Source organism: Labeo rohita, chromosome 13 (assembly GCF_022985175.1).
Source record: "Labeo rohita strain BAU-BD-2019 chromosome 13, IGBB_LRoh.1.0, whole genome shotgun sequence".
NCBI classification, from domain to species: Eukaryota; Metazoa; Chordata; class Actinopteri; order Cypriniformes; family Cyprinidae; genus Labeo; species Labeo rohita.
In genome coordinates this window covers 27,348,804-27,368,275 of record NC_066881.1, presented here as the reverse complement: position 1 = coordinate 27,368,275, position 19,472 = coordinate 27,348,804, and the positions used below count along the sequence as shown (strand labels likewise).

At 33.2% G+C, this 19,472-nt stretch overlaps 1 protein-coding gene across 2 annotated transcripts in view; it reads left to right on the top strand.

Annotated features, from left to right (window-relative positions):
• Nucleotides 1-19,472, top strand: part of col9a1b (collagen, type IX, alpha 1b) — a 31,898-nt gene that overhangs the window by 11,663 nt on the left and 763 nt on the right. For both annotated transcript variants that reach the window (XM_051125824.1, XM_051125826.1), the window contains 22 exons: nt 82-117; nt 284-340; nt 563-616; nt 1,243-1,296; nt 1,405-1,458; nt 2,335-2,388; nt 2,605-2,658; nt 2,949-3,002; nt 3,189-3,242; nt 3,335-3,388; nt 5,357-5,401; nt 7,212-7,265; nt 7,340-7,393; nt 7,501-7,554; nt 10,580-10,651; nt 11,254-11,289; nt 12,058-12,102; nt 12,210-12,242; nt 12,450-12,596; nt 15,225-15,279; nt 18,536-18,724; nt 19,147-19,224. In XM_051125824.1, the coding sequence (XP_050981781.1) occupies nt 82-117; nt 284-340; nt 563-616; nt 1,243-1,296; nt 1,405-1,458; nt 2,335-2,388; nt 2,605-2,658; nt 2,949-3,002; nt 3,189-3,242; nt 3,335-3,388; nt 5,357-5,401; nt 7,212-7,265; nt 7,340-7,393; nt 7,501-7,554; nt 10,580-10,651; nt 11,254-11,289; nt 12,058-12,102; nt 12,210-12,242; nt 12,450-12,596; nt 15,225-15,279; nt 18,536-18,724; nt 19,147-19,224 (1,387 nt within the window). The remainder of the gene's footprint in view (nt 1-81; nt 118-283; nt 341-562; nt 617-1,242; nt 1,297-1,404; nt 1,459-2,334; nt 2,389-2,604; nt 2,659-2,948; nt 3,003-3,188; nt 3,243-3,334; nt 3,389-5,356; nt 5,402-7,211; nt 7,266-7,339; nt 7,394-7,500; nt 7,555-10,579; nt 10,652-11,253; nt 11,290-12,057; nt 12,103-12,209; nt 12,243-12,449; nt 12,597-15,224; nt 15,280-18,535; nt 18,725-19,146; nt 19,225-19,472) is intronic.

The window sequence follows — 19,472 nt, the reverse complement described above, 5'->3', positions numbered from 1 at the left end:
CAATTGCTTCCTTAATCAACTAATTGCCCTCTATTTCCTTCAAAATGGTTAAAAACTGTTCTAAGGAGAATATATTTACAGGGTGCTGCCGGGATGCTGGGCGGATCAATGGAACTGGTAAGAGGAAATTTTACTAGGGGCTCTTTTGTTACAAACTATATGAAAACCATATTGTTTTCAACATCCACATTAAAATATGTTGTGCTTCAAAGTGTTACTATTAGATATGGTTGGAATGAGTGACATAAAGTGACTCCAAATTGTTTTTATTTCTGATGTTAAGTGCCCTAATGCATGCCCAGCTGGTGCTCCTGGTCATCCTGGCTTGCCTGGAATGAAGGTGAGTTTTACTGTAGATATTTCAAAAGGAATTATGCTAAATCAATGTATAATTAAATATAATAGATATAAATGAATATAAATGTAAAATATAAACTAAAATATACATTATGAATACAAAAAAATATATTAAAATATTATGTTTATATATATATATATATATATATATATATATATATATACACACACACACATTATAAACTGTCCTCCTGTCCACTGTCAGGGTCATAAAGGGGTGAAAGGAGAAGTTGGAGAGCCTGGTAAACAAGGACACAAGGCAAGTACTTTATATACAAAATGTCTGATAAATTTGTGCTGACAAAGCCAGCGTAAGAAGCATCTGGGTTTTGTGTATGTGCGTGTGAATGTGTGTGTTTAAGGTCAGCATGTGTCATGAAGTTCTGCAAAATGAATTTGAATATAAATTAAGCAGTAGGTCTGTTGTAATGAGAAAACATCGCGTTTGAGACATTTTTTCTCCAACTGTGACATTTTCAAGATTATTACAAAGCTTCATTTATAATTAAAGACTGACGTTTGGGCGGAATTACAGTGCAGGATGTATTTAAATGCTGTCTATTAAAGTTCTGTATAAGAATTACACTCCACTGGTGCATGAAGAATAATGAGGGATTTGAGTGCTGTATGAATATGTTAGTGTGGTGACATTTAGTTCACTCGTGGCTGCTTGCTGTATTGTCCTCAAGATGCTTGGCTCAGAATCAGCACATTTACACATCATTTACCTCAATCAAAACTTGCAGTTCATTTTTCAGTATTACAGTAAAAGCAAGATGTGTTATGAGCTATCTATCTATCTATCTGTCTATCTATCTATCTAATTACTGATTTCTTTTAAGGATTTCATTGTCTAAAAGCCTTTTTTTTTCTCTCTCTTTTTAGGGAGAAGAGGGAGATCAGGGGGCACCTGGAGAGGTTGGAGCTCAAGGCCCAACTGTATGTGCATTTCCTTTTTATTTCAGCAATTACACTAAATTAATGAATTAATCCAGCGGCTATGTCTTGATCTGGTTTTAAACCCTTGTTTTAATTATATGCTCTCAGGGACCGCAGGGAATTCGAGGTGCCACTGGTATGATTGGCTCCAAAGGAGAAATGGTAAGATTTCGATAGAGGTTGATCACATTTGATAGAGGTTGAGGAATATCATATTTTGCCTGTTCTTTTTTAAATAGCCACTTGTCTTTAGTTTACATTACAATGCTGTAAAATCATATGATAACTAGGGGGAGGGGCATTCTTATTCTAGAGAGCATTTGATTGGACAAATATTTGTATACAACCTGCATACAAGATGACCATTTTTATGGAACAGAAAGACTATACTGTAAATGTGTTTATATAAACTAAAAGTCATTAAGCTCATATGTGACCCTGGTCCACAAAACCAGTCTTAAGCAGCCTGAGTACATTTGGAGCAATAGCCAAAAATACATTGTATGAGTCAAAATGATCCATTTTTCTTTTATGCCAAAAATCATTAGGATATTAAGTAAAGATCCATGAAATATTTAATATATATATAATATATAAATGTTCCATGAAAATATTTAGTAAATTTCCTGTTGTAAATATATTAAAACTTAATTTTTGATTAGTAATATGCATTGCTAATATTTTCATTTTGGCAACTTTAAAGGCAATTTTCTCAATATTTTGCTTTTTTGCACCCTCAGATTACAGATTTTTAAATAGTTGTATCTCGGTCAAATACTGTCCTATCCTAACAAACCATACATCAATCGAAAGCCTATATATGTATTTATATGTATAAATCTCAATGTTAAAAAATTGATCCTTATGACTGGTTTTGTCATCCAAGGTCACATATTTTATGGGTTGCATAACAAATGTTATTAAAAAAAAAAAAAAAAAGTGGCATTAGATACTTCAACAGTGCAACAGACATAAAACAGAGAATAAATAATAAATCTACATGATGAAAAGAAGTAATATGTTGTTATTTTTTTACAGGGGTCTCGAGGTGTTGATGGAGACCCAGGTCCTCAGGGTGTTGCAGGGGCCACGGTAAGTTCTTTAACTTCCTGTATCTTCAAACAAAACCAATCTAATCTAAAGCCGTAAACAAGCATGAAACAAGAAATTTTTGCCTTTAATCCATAGTTGAAGGCTTTGAAATCAGTCTGTTTCAGCAGTGGGCATGACTTAATGTCCTGAGCCTTCGGTGCAAATAAGCAAATCGATATTAGCAGATATCTGAGGTGTGTGCATCTTTTCATCTAGGGGGATCAAGGCCAAAGAGGAGTAGTGGGAGAAGCTGGCCCTAAAGGCGAACAGGTATGTACAACCATCATTATAACAACTAAAACTGCACACAGTAGAAATTTAAAAGGTTTTTGTTTATTAAATTGATAAGCGCATGATAAGCTGCATTCTAAATGGGATTTAACTGAGTAGGACGTGGTCCAGGATAAACATCCTTGTTAGTCTTGGAACAACATTCAAACAACCAAACAATGTTGGTCCAGAAACATGCCCTATCTGGCTATATCCTGTTGTGCTAAGGGTAATACAGTAGATAAAGATTTGAAGAAATCTGATGTTAATGAATTTATCTCTTTCTGCAGGGACCTCAAGGGCCAAGAGGCAATACTGGTCTTCCAGGGCCAAAGGGAGATGGTGTATGTGGTTTAACATATAAATAAACTTTCAGTTTGTTTAATGAAAATGTTGCTGGTATCATGCTGATAGATGGTAATACAAGAAAAATATGACAGTATGGTACTTTTTTTTGGTGTAGATAAAAGGATTTACTTAAAGACTTACTTTTATACATCCAAACAGCACCAATCTGTGTCTTTTTCCAGGGTTTGCCAGGTGTGGATGGACGTGAGGGAATCCCAGGCATGCCAGGTGCAAAGGTACAGCAAAGTCTAGCTTATGTCATTCAACCATGGCTGTGTAAAAAGTGTGACAGTGGTAATAATAGAGATTTTTTTTTTACCTTTTACAGGGTGCTGGTGGAAAACCTGGAAGCCCTGGGGAAGTTGGCCTTCAAGGAATTCCTGTAAGTCTTAATGTAAAAAAGGAAAAAATAAATGCATTCAGTATATTAACTGCCATAATAACTGTGAAGAAGGTCAAAAATGTTTGCCAGAGAAATTAGAAAGTTCAAATACAGTACGTTAATGTTTAGCGGTTTGGGGTCAGTAAGACTAATACTTTTATTCCACAAACACATTAAACTGATCAATAGTGACAGTACAGATTTATATATTTACAATAAAATGATATTTTCCTTGTATTCCATATCCATAATAATTGCTGTTCTTTTTTTCCTTAAAATATTAAGCAGCACAATTGGTTTCAACATTGATAATAATAAAGAATTTTGTTTGCATCAAATCAGCAAATTAGAATGTTTTCTGAAGGATCATGTTACACTGATATGGAAGCCCCAGAATTTTCTCAGAAACTGTGTGATATAAACTCGCAATTGTGAGTAATAAGTCAAAATTGAGAGATATAAACTTGCAGTTATGAGTTATAAAGTCAGAACTGTGAGATATAAACTCGCAATTGTGAGTTATAAAGTCAAAATTGAGAGATATAAACTTGCAGTTACAAGTTATAAAGTCAGAAATGTGTGATATAAACTCGCAATTGTGAGTTATAAAGTCAAAATTGAGAGATAGAAACTTGCAATTGAGTTATAGTCAAAATTGAGAAATATAAACACAGTTATGAGTTATAAATCAGAACTGTATGATATAAACTCGCATTTATGAGTTATAAAGTCAAAATTGAGAGATATAAACTCGCAGTTATGGGTTATAAAGTCAAAATTGTGTGATATAAACTCACAGTTGTGAGTTACAAAGTTTCTCGCAAATGTAAGTTTGTATCTAGCAATTCTTTTTTTTCCTCCGAATTGTGAGATATAAATTCACAATTTTGAGTTATAAAGTCTAATTTTGAGGGGGGAAAAATGACTGATATGTCAGAATTGAGTTTTTATTTTTTATCTCACAATTCTGACATAACTCGCAATTACATATTATAAACTCAGAATTGTAAGATATAAACTCACAGTTCTGAGAAAAAAAGTCACAATTGTGAGTTTATATTCGGCAATTCTGACTTTATTTCTCAGAATTGCAACTTTGTTTCTCAGAATTACAAGTTTATTTCTCAGAGTTTATATCTCACAATTCAGAGAAAAAAAAAAAGTCAGAATTGTGTTTGTATCATGCAATTCTGAATTGTGTTTATATCACATGATTTTAAGAAAAAAAAAGTCAGAATTGCGAGAAAAAAGTCAGTATTGTGAGATAAAAAGTTGCAATTACCTTTTTTATTCAGTGACAGAAACGGGCTTCTAAACACTGAAGACCGGAAGTAATCCCTGATGAAAACTCAGCTTTTCCATTATATTTAAAAATATATTCAAATAGAATATGGCCATTTTAAATTCAAATAATATTTCACAACATTACTCTTCTCACTGTATTTTGACCAAAAAAACGAATGCAACCTTGGTGAGCATAAGTGAGATCTTTCGAAAACAAATGTACCAAACCTAAACTTTTAAACAGTAGTGTATCTTAACCTTCATCTTCTTTCTATAGATGAGTCACTATTATTGTATCCTTGTCAGACATACGTAGTTGAATTCTGACCTTTTCGTTACAATCTCATGTTCAACCTGTCTCCTTTAAAGCTATTAGGCAGATAGCCCACTATAGCAGAGTGTAAAAAAAGTCAATAATTTACTTTGATTTCAAATTTGTGCATGTTGTGTCCGCTCAATTTCATGGCAGGGCAAGATTATAAAAAACCTCTGACTTTATCCAGCACGATGCCAGCTCTTCATAATTAATTCACATCATCATTAATTTTGAGACGGTTCAAATCCACCCCTTGGATTTGACTTTGATCTTACAGAACAAAGAGAAGCCATTTTACTTCCTTCAGGAGATGTAGCTTTAAAGCAACCGCATTTTGATATTAAGTGACTTTCATTTTACATCTGTAGGGTTTACCAGGAAGCCCAGGACCAAAAGGTGGAGCTGGAGAGAAGGTGAGAGACGTTGCTGAATTTATCTTTGCTCGGTGCAAAGTCATCACATTTTGAACACCCTGGAACTGACAAAAGCTTTATCAGGACAATGAAGCAAAAATATTTTTTAAACCCACTGTGGCTGTTAAGGCTGAAGCTGCTATTTTTTATTTTAAAATATTGTCTCCCATCTCAGTTTGATAGTGATTAATCGCATCCAAAATAAGTTTTTGTTTATATAATATACAGTAGTCAACATTTGAAGTGGATCAAAACCTTCAAATGCTGAATGACTGTATGTGTGTATACTGTGAATATTTATTATGTATATACAAATTCACACACATACAGTGTATATTTTAAAAATATTTACATGTATTTACATGTATATATTTATATTCATAATTCACTATATAATTGACAATATAATTAATTATTTATAAATATTTTTAATCTATAAACATAATATTTTTTCTTGAATATATACATGCATTTGTGTATTCATATTATAACCATAATAAATATACACAGTACACACAAATATATTATGTAAACAAAAACTTTTATTTTGGATGCAATTAGTTTACGTAATATGTGTGTAAACTATGAATATTTATTACGTACATACAAATACACACGCATACAGTGTATATTTTGAAAATATTTACATGTATCTATTTATATTCATATAATTATCTATATAAATTGACAATATAATTGATTATTTATAAATATTTTTAATCTATAAACATAATATTTTTTCTTAAATATATACATGTGTATTCATATTATAACCATAATAAATATACACAGTACACACAAATATATTATGTAAACAAAAACGTTTATTTTGGGTGCAAAATAAAAGTTTTTGCTTACATAATATGTGTGTATATTGTGAATATTTATTATGTATATACAAATACACATGCATACAGTGCATATTTTAAAAATACATGTATTTAAATATATCTATTTTTATTAATATATTTGACTACATAAATTAACAATATAATTGATTATTTATAAATATTTTTAATATATAAACATTATATATTTTTTTAAATATATACATAGATTTGTGCGTGTATTCATATTATAACCATAATAATTATACACAGTACACACAAATATATTAAGTAAACAAAAACATTTATTTTGGATGCGATTATTCACTACTGATCGTTTGACAGCACTTAAAAGCCATTTGTAGGTTATTCTGGCATATACAGAAACTCTGATAATTGTTTTAAAGTTATGGCTGATAACTGAAAAATGGCCGATACTATTTTTAAAATAAATGAATTAACAAAAAATATTTTGGCATCACGAAATTATAATTAGTTGTATATTGTATATTGTATATTCATGTTCATTTTGAAATTAGCTAAGGATTACATTTAACAGTTTTATTATATAATTATATATTTTTTTAGATTTAAAGATCAGTGTTAAGATTATAGATTTTAGAATAGTATATTGTATGTGTAAAAATAGAGAAAAGAGCGTGCACAACAAAATATCTAATATCAGCTTATCCAATATTTACCAATAATTTAAAAAATCTGTATTATCAGCCAATAACTGATTTAATAGCAATGTATTGCACATCCCTAGTTGTTTTTTGAGATTTCTGACATTGTGGCTCTTTCTGCATTGCTCTGTTTATTTCAGTGGCCCAAAACAGAAACATTATGCTTATTATTTTTGCAATTTTCAATTGAATGCCACAGTTACACACTTAAACTTTAAGCTACTATGTCATGCACAATCCTACTCTGCCTGTAGGTTATTATAAACACTGTATATGATATGCTTGCTCCAATTACAGGGTAGTTCAGGACAACCAGGCCTCATTGGTACTATGGGATCTGCAGGTAAACCGGTAGGTAAACCACCCAACAGCTCTGCCATATTTGTACAGGAACAGATTATCTGACAGCAAATGTCTCTGTTCAGGGTGAGCGTGGAGAACAAGGAGAAGTCGGACCCATTGGGCCTATTGGACAGCCTGTGAGTACCCAATGCAGTATGACTAATGGCTAATGGTCAGGCTGGATGTGTCTGTATTTACTCACCAAGGAATATTTCGCAGATGATCATAGTTTCCTTGTGTTTAGGGAGACCGAGGAGAGCAGGGGCCACCTGGACCGATGGGAAAACACGGAGCCAGAGTAAGTGCATAATTTGTATGATGATATGGCTGTGGTATCAAAGCATGCATCTGCCATACTTTGCTTTCATAATGCAAATTATTGTAAGTAAAAGCCCTTGCCTGTGGAGAGATGAGTGTCCTAATGTTGCTTTCATGGCTCAGCATAACATGTTTAAGTATGAACCCTATTTCAGATGTTTCTCCTAAAAAAGTGAATAAAAATATACACAAATTATAATAAATACTGGCTAGCTATAAAATGAATGCGGATAGTATAGATCAGATTATTTGCTCCTGGAAGAGTTTATGAGAAATGTTTAAGTTCAGATTAAAATCTCAGAGTTTATGTGCAGAAATATCCAAGAGGCAGGGGACTTCAGGTTTCATATGCCTTACATTTTCTTCCTATTTTGTTTACACTGCAAAAATAATTGAGTATTGTTTGCCTTTTTTCCAGAACATATAGCATAACATCCTTAAATCAAGTTTGTTTTGACTACTGTGAAAAAATGACAATGTTTAAGCATAAAGCATGCTAAATTTGATTACATTTATGTATTTATTCATAAAATAAAAACAAATCTCACTTCTCGCACAGTTTTGCTCGTCAAGTAAATTCATCTTGTTTCAAGGATGTTTACATACTTACTGAAAAATGAGAAACATACTGAATAAGAAAATGATTTTGTGCTGTGTTAGAGAAACTACTGACATTAAAGAGATCTCATTTGCAGTTTTTCTTTTCTATAAGCTGGCAGCAAACCCAAAGTTCAAAACAAGTCACAGGCAGCACTACATTTAAATGATTCTATTATCCCAGTGTTCAAAGAGAATGCAAGTCATTTTGACATCTACCAAGCTCAATCGTGTTTATTTATTTAGATGGTTTGGTGCGCAGTGAATTCAAGAACATTTTCACTAATAGTCTTTTATGGGAATTCGTGACTTCATAATATGCTAATTTGAGGGTCAAACTAAGGCAAATATTCAAAGTACTGAAATGCAGAAGCTGCTGGTAAGAAGGGAAACATCATGCTGTGGCCTGTGGAAAAGACGGTCTCTCTCTTGAATGGGATCTCACCTCACTGTTTTCACAGTAAAGAGTAAACAGTCTAAAGAATGTCTCATAGCAGTGTCTCTCAAACAGCCCTCTGTTCCTCTGCCATTCCCATGAGCACACACTTATCTACACACACAAACACTCAAATGTTTAAATATGAATATATTATGTGAATACTGAGTATAAATTACAACATTATAATTTATTGAATTACAAATACAGGGCTTAGCAGATTTTATAGACCCTTTTAAGACAAAGTTGGAAAAAGAATGGAACACAATGTCTTTTATTAGCAGCTATTCTCCATTACTTTTTAACATAGTTTCCAAAAGCACACTGCAAAAAGTGATTTTCTTCCTCATTATATTTGTCTTGTTTTCCAGTGCAAATATCTAAAGATTTTTAAAATCAAGATGCATTTATGTGAGAAGCAAAATGACATGAAATAAGTAGTGTTGTTTTATGAGAAACTGATCAAAAAGGAGTTTTTGACTATAACAAGAACACACATTTGCCAATGTGCTCAGAAAAATCTGTTTAAATGAGAACACAAGTATTCACAACCCATTGACAAATGTTTGCTCTTGTTTTAAGCATAACAATTTTTCATAACAATTGTTCAAGACTTTATATGTTTAATCTTCATCCCAAGTAAGTGTATCTTGATTTAAGAATATTCAGATATTTGATAACAAAAAATGTTTAGACAACAAAAATACAGAGGAAAACATTTATTTAATTTAATTTAATTTAATTTAATTTAATTTTTGGTCCATGCAACATTTAATGCCACAACTCTTGATATTTGATAACAAAATATTTTAGACAACAAAAATATAGGAATATTTTATTTTATTTATTTATTTATTTTTATTTTATTATTTTTGGTGCATGCAACATTTAATGCAACAACTCTTGATATTTGATAACAAAATATTTTAGACAACAAAAATACTGAGGAATATTTTATTTTATTTTATTTTATTTTATTTTATTTTATTTTATTTTATTTTTTAAGTGCATGCAACATTTAATGCCACGACTTGATATTTAATAACAAAAAAATGTAGATAAAAAAATACTAAGGGAGTTATTTTATTTTATTTTTGGTGCATGCAACATTTAATGCCACAACTCTTGATATTTGATAACAACAAAAATAGAGGAATATTTTATTTTATTTTATTTTATTTTTGGTGCATGCAACATTTAATGCCACAAACTGAATTTTAGACTTTCTGCTTTCTAATTTGTGGAATGGCGAATTAAAACTTTTTAGAACAGCTTAAACACTAAAATATAATTTTATGACACAACTCTGAAATGCAGTACTTACGAACATGTATATTCATATGTACATTTATATATTCAAATTCATAAATATATATATTCAAATTTGAACTATATATTCAGATTTACATCTACATATTCAGCTGTAATAATTATTGTATATAATTATCCTGCATACTTGGTAATTTCCTGTTATATGTATATACGTTTTTTTCTTAGAAATGTTACTTATTTGATTAATTGACTGATTTACAATAAAATACCATTTATAATGACAAATATAATGACAATATGTTAAAAAACAAAACAACAACAACAAAAAAAAACACTGAATCAATAAAAGTGAATTTCAGTTAAAACATACAGGACTGGAACATACAGGTAGAGAACTGTAGATTTAATAAGCAGTGCACGAACCACTGATGTACGTTCACATACCAAATTTATCATCATTTGCCACTTTGTCCTGATCTTGCATTTTCTTAGACTGCATTCTCTTTTTTTAAAAATCCATGAATGTTTTTGCTGGGGAACAAAGGGATTCTGCAGTCTTCTCTATTTATTGACAAAGGTTTTGAACCTTTCCCAACTGTTTGGAAATCCTGCAGTGAGACATAAAAAAGGCATCAACTGGAATTTTACAGTAAATCCAAGACTCTGACTGCATGTCATCTTACATTGATTGTCTTCTCAGGGTCCTAAAGGTGACTTGGGCTTGCCTGGACTTCCTGGACCACCGGGCCTGCCAGGAATAAAAGGTGATAGGGTAAGGATGTCTCTGCCTATTGCATTTGAAGAGATTTTTGTAATCTCAAAATGATCTCTTTAAATTGCTCTCAACCCTGTTACCTTGTGAATCGATAAAACCTGTGCACCCTGACTTCTGAAAAAGTCAGAAAAATCTGGTGCTTGTATCCTTAAATCTATATTTATTAAGGTACAGCAGTGCATACTTGGAGTTCTGCTACATCAACATCCCCGTAACTATTGCAAAAAGTCATCTACAGCTTTTTAAAAACAGCTCATCTCTTTACATTCACTGTTCGTGCTCAATTAGACAGTGAGGCCTCTACTTTCTTGCCTTCAAGGGACTGCAATTATTATGTGCTCCCATTGGTGTTTTAAAGTTTAAAAAGCTTTGAAAGTACAATGAGGTTTTTGAAAATCAAATTGGTCCATTTTAGACTCAATGATTTCCTTAATGCATTTGAAAAAGGAACTTAAGCACCTCCAACAGATGTAGGATTTATAGAAAGAGCAAAATGCTGAGTGTACATTATTGAATAACTGTTGTTTTAAAATGAGCTCTTCAGACATGCTTTCAGTTAAATATTCATGGGAATGATTTCTGAATGTGATATTACACAGGGTGAAGCAGGCGAACCTGGACCAAAGGGAGAACAGGTAAGAGCGTGATTTACATTATCAGCACATACTGCACTGCAGAACTAACTGAATACATCAGATACCTTTAAAACTAATGTAAGAAAGGTAATATATGTATTTAAAGGATTTTACTAGGTTTTAGAAATGCAATAAAAGTACTGTAATACCCAGCATCAAATGGTTTAATGGATCTAGAATTACTTACTTTGTTTATAAATTGAAAGACAGCAATAATCAGTAACATTTATTAATAATAAAAATCAGTCAAAAAACAATTCTCTCACTAAGTATGATAGTTCCTGTAGGCTATAAATGCAGTTCATGCAATCACATTTGTGACCCTGGACCACAAAACCAGACGTAACTAGCACGGGTATAGTAGCTATAGCCAAAAATACATTTTATGGGTCAAAAATCATTAGGATATTAAGTAAAAATCATGTTCGATGAAGATATTTTGTAAATATCCTACCGTAAATATATCAAAATTTAATTTTTGATTAGCAATATGCATTACTAAGAATTTGGACAACTTTAAAGATGATTTTCTCAATGTTTAAATTTTTTTTTGCACCCTCAGATTCCTATCCTAACAAACCATACATTAATGGAAAGCTTATTTATTCAGCTTTCAGATGATGTATAATTCTCAATTTAAAAATAAACTGACCCTTATGACTGGTTTTGTGGTCCTGGGTCACTTTTTATAACCAAAACTATCCATTCTATTATTACATAGACATTCATGAAATGATCTCCCTCACTGAGTGATGTGTTTTATTGTAGGGAGCTCAAGGTGACGAGGGAACATCAGGAGACAAAGGAGAAGTTGTGAGTAGCTTTGAAATACTCAGCTGAAAATAATATGAATGCAGTATGCTAACATACACTGAGAGTTTTGTAGTGCACTTCAATTCCTTTGCTGTTTCTGTACTTAGGGTGACTCTGGCCAAACTGGAGCTAAAGGCGAAGTGAGTTTTTGATCTGTATTCTTTCTTGAATATTTATGACGGCCTATTCTGCAGTTGCCTCTGATTTCAGATATCCATGAAAAGCATTCTTTGGCTTTATCTCAGCTCAGTCTACTCCTTAGATTTGACACTATATTGTAATGAATTACTATATGACGACACTACTACATCTTTTTATGTATACTTACATTTCTGGTGTGAATTCAGGTTGGTAACCAGGGGGATCCGGGTAACAGAGGACCAGAGGGTGCCCGTGGGCAGCCTGGCATTGAGGGGCCTCCTGGTAGCCCTGGACCACGTGGCATGCAGGGGAACAGAGGAGCTCCAGGACCTCGTGGCACCCAGGGACCAGCGGTATGTTGCCAACCTTTCAAAGAAAGAGTGATTAACAATTACAGTTTTTAAGTCAATTTTTTCATAAAAAAAGAGTTTGGCCTGTTACCCAGACATCTCTTCAAATGTAAATATAGATTATAATGTTGTTTTGTTGCACATTATCATGATTTCACTCTGCATGTTTACTACAGTTCAAATGTTTGGAGTCAATTAAAAAAATATATATATATACTGCCCTCCAAAAGGTTGGAAACGCCCTAGAAAAGTGGGGTTTTGGACAATATTGGCATGAATCCTTGTTAATTTGTGATAATTTTGCACTGATAAGGGACAACACAAACTATGAAAACATATTTTATTACATAAACAGTTTATACATAGAAAAAACTTAAATGTTCGATTCATCAAAATATCCACCATTAGCAGCTATTACAGCTCTGCGTAATCTGGGCCTAAATTCACTGTATTCTAAACTTAATTGGCAATCAATTGTTGAAGCTATTAACGTGTGCTGACCCAAAAACTTGGGCCAAGTTTAAACCAGTAACCAGGCATCACAGCTGGCAAAGGGGCATGTCTGACTTTGACATGTATATATTGCTATTATTATGTAATCAAAATGAAATTATTATTGCTGGTCTTCAATGATAATGTCAAGTTACTTCAATGTATTTGCACCAAAAAATGATAAGGATTTATGCTGATATCGTCCAAAACCACACTTTGCCAGTTTCCAAACTTTTGGAGGGCAGTGTATATACATTTATTCAGTAAGAATGCATTAAATTCAGGTCTCTACAGTGCGACCATGCATTTACAACTGAAAACTACTGCGTCTGACCCGTGCGACTGACCCGATCAGCATATTTGCTTCAAAGGTTTCTGTGTGTTTTTGTAGCATTGAGTAATGCATCACAGACATATCTCACAAATCCTTTCATAAACAAACAAAGTGTAGAGAGAGTGTAAATAAGAGGTCAATTGTGCAGTGTAGGGAGCTTTGTTGATTATAATGCAACTTTGTGAGATTGTGATGAACTAAGATGAGTGACAGCTTTTTTATTATTAAGAGAGTTTGTAAATGTGATATTGATTTACTACAACAGTTCAATACAAAAAGTTAATATTAACTTACTCACACTGATTGACTATAACAATATTGCCTGATTTCGCTCTATTTCGTAGACAAAAGTAGTTTGAAACAAAGTCACAGCTAAGATGCTGTACATCTCCCTTCAAACACAGCGGTGTTTCGTTTAGAAATGAACATAAGTTTTTAAACGTGAGTCAATTATTTAATTAGTCATTCATAAAACCAGTGATTTGCTTTATTTTTGAATGAATCAGCCGTTGGAATAAAATGAATTAATGATTCAGTAATTAAATCAGTGACTTGCTGCCACCTACTGGCAGTTTTATTTTTATTTTTAAAGTATCTTTTCAGATATTTAAATCATTTAATATTTCAATATTCAATATTTTATATTTAAAACATTAATCTCAACATTAATTCATGAATTTAATCGCACCTCTGAGCCTCATTAAATGTCTGAAAATACACCTACAAGCCACTTTTGTGTTCTTCTGCACCACCTCTGTAATACGAATTAATTTTATTAATACTTAATTCATTTGATTGGTTTCTCTATTCTACTTGTCCTTCTATTGTTTTAATTAGACATTTTAAAAAGCTTATAATTTTGTTTCTAAAATTTTACATAAAAGATGACATACTTTTTAATCAAGTTAAAAGTTAAAGTTAAAAAAATGCCATTAAAAAAATAAAAAATCTCCTGTAAATCACTTTAAGGAATCAAATATCACCTTGTAATGGGAAGGCTAATTTTTGATCAGATCTTGTGAATACTGATGTTAGTGTTAGTGTTAGAATTAGTGTTGCTAAAATTTTTGACTGTGCTCCTAATTTTGTTTACATTTTTAAAAGAAAAGTAAACATGCAGCCTTGATTAAACTGACCAAAACCTTGAAGTAAAGGCATGTATAATACTACAATTTTTTTTTTCAAATAAATGCTGTTTTTATTTCTATTCATCAAATCCTAATATTTTTTTTTACCACTGTTTATATTAAGCAGCACACCTGTTTTTAAACATTTACTCAAAACTGTAATAATGTTTCACAATATTACATTATTTTTGATCAAATAAATGCAGCCTTGGTGTGCAGAAGAGACTTTGTGTAAAAAAAAAAAAAAATATATAGTATATATATATACACCTTTATATACAGTGACTATAATTTTGTTCTGCTCAAGTCAAAACATCTTTAATTAACTAAAAATGCTTGTGAGTTATTATTTTATCCTTATCCAGTTATCATGAATGACAGGACAAGTTTTAGATACTGAAAATTCAGTTTGCCAGAATGTGTGGAAGCACTGTAGTTTTTGTTTTGCAGCATTTTGTTGTACAAACTCATTATGTTTGGAAAGGTATATCAAGAAAAACAGTACTGTGATATCTAAAACATTCTGCTGCTTTTAAGAACACTTAAATCCAATTCCAGTGCTTTTCTTTGTTATACTCTGAGGTAGAGTTAATTAACGGTCTGAAATGAGATGAAATGATCAGAATACAGTTATAATTTGTCTGATTTTCTTCCAAACAACTCCTTCTGTGTTTACAGGGTAAAGAACCAAGCGATCAACACATCAGACAAGTGTGCATGCGCGTTATGCAGGGTGAGTTTGGAAGCAGAGATTTTTATAATTTCGGAAATAAACATAATGTCTCTTTTAAGCATGCAAAGCTGCACTCTTGCTCCTGGATCATCAGATCTTTCCAGGCAGGAGAACAGAAGCAGGAAAAGAGTGAGATGAATAGAAGGAAAAATTAGTGTTTTGTTTAAAAGATTCTTTTTGATTCTACTCTGATGAGCAGAGACAATTTACTAGAGTTAGCCATCAGTTCTGCCTCTCTTTAAGTCCTCCTGAGCGCACGTCGCCGTTCCCTCATGACTTTTTCATTCACATTTCATTGAAAAATTCATTTTCGTTTCAGCTGATCTGCACTTTTGCCTCATAGTGATGCGTTTCCTCCTTCAGCCTTTGCTTTCCTCCGCCAAACCCTCCCTGAAAAAGCTCAGTCAAGCATCGTGCTGCATACATTTTCGGGACGTTTTCCGACTGAAAGTTGAAATTCACTGTACCCTAGCTCTTGCTCAATGGCTCAGGGCCTGAGATTGGATTCTTTACATCATGAATAAATCGCTCTGCCCTTTTATCCCTTCACACAATAGAAAAGGAAGTTGTAAAAACGGCAGCAATGCTCTTCTTTTATGCTCAATTTCCCATTGCAAATTGAAAATGTACAAGAACACCATTCAAAGGATGAATGAGGACAAATGAAAGGAGTGGGCTTTAACAGCGTTCTGCAACACAGCTTTTAGTGAATATTGAAAGCTGGCGAATTATGTGCTTATTCACATAAAAATATTAGAGCTATAATAAAATAAAATTAGTCTAGAGTCTTATTTTACTTACAAAACAGAGCATCTTACAGTTTGTGCAGTAAAAAGTCAGACATGTGGCTTCTTTAGTTCTGCATCTGGTCTGACACATTTACATCTATACATTTAGCATTAAGTAGAAGTTACACATTTTGCCTGAATTATGAAAAAACTGCAGTGCTATAACGAATAGGGAAGACGAATCCAGTCATGAACAAGCTTAATTTGACCTAAAATTAAATTAGACTTAGAATTGTTTGTTTTCAGTCAGTGCTTCGGAGCGTTTATTGACAAGTCATAAGCATAATTTCACGGAATGAGGGCTCATGCCAAGTTCATGCCAAGTTCTGCCATGAAACTCTAGGTGGCGCAGGCTGATGGGTCGTTAATGCAAACTAATGATATTCACAGCTGATTGGTTCATGTTGCATATGCAGCCAAAGCGTATGAATATTTAATAAGGTAAGCTGTGATGCGCTTTTTCATTGGTTGTTTACTGTTAAACACAGCTCTCGTAACTTTCCAGTGTTTCATGGACTTTTCATAAACCAAGGCTGAAAGCAGCTTAAATATTTTTGTGAAGCATTGCTACCCACGGGTTAAAAAGACATTAACACGTTATTAAAGTCAGCATTAAATGAATATTTACCCTGTCTATCTTCTAAATGGATGTTAGATCTTATTTTGAACAATTAATCAATATTCTCTCTCTGATTGACCTCCCTAACGCAATGTTTCGTTAAAATATCATAAATGTATCTTCCAGTGAAACGACATACTTCTCTCTGATGATCAGAATGGGGGTTATATGCGCAACGGACTTCTGTATTCTGCTAAAGAGATCTTGTTGCTTCCGGGGTTGTGCCCATTTTCGACCCCTGCCAAATTATTACCCCCTCTCATTTAAATCGCTACCTGATTTGCCTAATCCTAACCCCTCCCCCACACCTAACGCTAAACCTACCAATACTAGGGGGGGTAGTAATCTGGTGGGGGTCAGAATTTGGCATAACACCTGTTCAAGCGTTTTGCATATGCCTCGTTAAATATGAAGCTGCTTACTCAAGATGCTTTCAAAGTAGACACTAAAGATAATCATAACCAATGTCCAGCACATATGTGACCCTGGACCACAAAACCAGTCAGAAGGGTCAATTTTTTTGAAATTGAGATTTATACAGCATCTGAAAACTGAACAAATAAGCTTTCCATTGATGTGTGGTTTGTTAGGATAGGACAATATTTGGCTGAGATATCCAAATTGGAAAATCTTGAATCTGAGGGTGCAAAAAAATCAAAATATTGAGAAAATCGCCTTAAAATTGTCCAAATTAAGTTCTTAGCAATGCATACTACTAATAAAAATGTATGTTTTGCTTGTAAGGCCATAACCTTTGCTTGTCTTTACTTAATATCCTAATGATTTTTGGCATAAATGAAAACTCAACAATTTTGACCCATACAATGTATTGTTGCCTATTTCTACAAATATACCATGCTACTTAAGACTGGTTTTGTTGGCCAGGGTCACATATGTGGACTGATATATAAAAGTTTTAGATTTTTATTCTTTTCACTAACATTTATATATAAAAGTCTAATAGGACATCAACAATAAAAACAGCTAGCTAATTTAACTTCATACCCTAAAAGTCCATTGATATCGCCATTTTTTAATACTGCTATTAATACATTCTCCGACAGCGGAAGCCATGAAACCTGTTTTCCGGGTTTGGTCAGGTGATGTTCGACATATACCCTATTGCCAGGTTTTCACAACAAAACCCACTGATTTGCTTCTCAAAACTAGGCCAAAAACTACCCCAACTGTGTTTCAGTAGGGGTCCCCTTGTAAAAATCGCATCATGGTGGTAAAATACCCTTTTTTTAAATAGGGGTTCCCCTGGTAAAATTCGCATTCCAGAGTCTAAATATCACTGCAACCATGAAAAACAACCTGCGGCAACAGTGTTAAAATGGCCCAATTCTGAGGGAAAACCGTGCACTTGGCAACACTGCTGGTGATGCATGCAGGACTTCTCCAATCATTTAATCTGCTTAAATCCCACCCCTGTAAACTCACATTCACCTGCCCCATTTTTGAGTGCAGCGCCCCATCTTAAAACATTATTGGCAACCAATGCACAGAACCAAGTATCTGCCCTGTGTTTTTTACTGTTTTGCCGGTCCATTACTCAAATGTATATAATAATATTGAAGAAAAGGTCTGTTGCTATTTCCGTTTCACTGCAGCTTTAAGTGTAGTGTACTGTGTAAAAAACAGGAAAATGGATCGTCCTCAAGGAGGCGCCCTAACATTAGTACAGAAACACAGTAGACTAAACACAACACAGTCAGTGTGCAGTGTTAGACAACTCTAATTAGTGAGTGCAACTGCAAAATCAATGGATAAATGAAATAAAAATGAGCTGTGCTAATAGCAGGGGACCATTCACACTCATTAGTGCATTTGGTCTTTGCCATTTCAGAGCAGCTGGCCCAGTTGGCTGCCAGTCTGAGGAGACCAGAGTCTGGCGCAGTCGGATTGCCAGGCAGAGCCGGTCCCCCCGGTCCTCCCGGACCCCCAGGTGACAGCGGCTTTCCTGGGCATGCTGGTGCAAGAGGACTTCCGGGACTCAAAGGGCCTCCGGGACTTCTGGGTCTCAAAGGCCCGAAAGGTGAGTCATTATGGAACTGTGAGTTCCGACTGCTTTACAGGATCCTTGTTGGTCCTGGAACAACAGCTAGAACAGGGTATCCCAAAATGTATAAAAATAAATATTTTATTAATTTGTGCCCAACATCAGAGCAATGCTGTTTTAGTATAACTGAGAAACTAAAGTAGTTTTTATTAATATTTTGAATCAGTGATTATTTTTTTATTTTGTATTTATTTATTTTTATTTTATTTTTTATTTAAAAGTTAAACTAAATTTTTAGAAATGTGGCCAATTTGCTGTAATTTTTAAATTAAATTAAATTAACTTTGATTTAATTTTGGTTAACATTTATTTTATTTTTATTTTTTATTTGTAGCTTTAGTTGTAGTTACCTATATTAAAGAGCATGCATATGTGAAGAATATGTGTGTGTGTTATAGGCGAGATGGGAGACAGAGGGGACAGGGGACCTACAGTCCGTGGACCCAAAGGAATGCCGGGACCTCCTGGACTACCAGGTGAGTTCTGACTCAGTCTCATATCCTACTTCCTCTTGTCAAAGAAAATCATAGTATTATTGCATAAATGGAAAGGGTGTTAATGAATATCATCTGCAAACCAATTCAGTCTGCAACAACTCAATTTATTTCTAAAATGATGCTGGAGATATATTTAGCCCCATCCTGGTAATAGACTTTTGAAAGCAGAGTTAAATTGGTGTTAAATGAAGCTGTCAGATGTCTGATGAACTGGAGGTATATAAAGC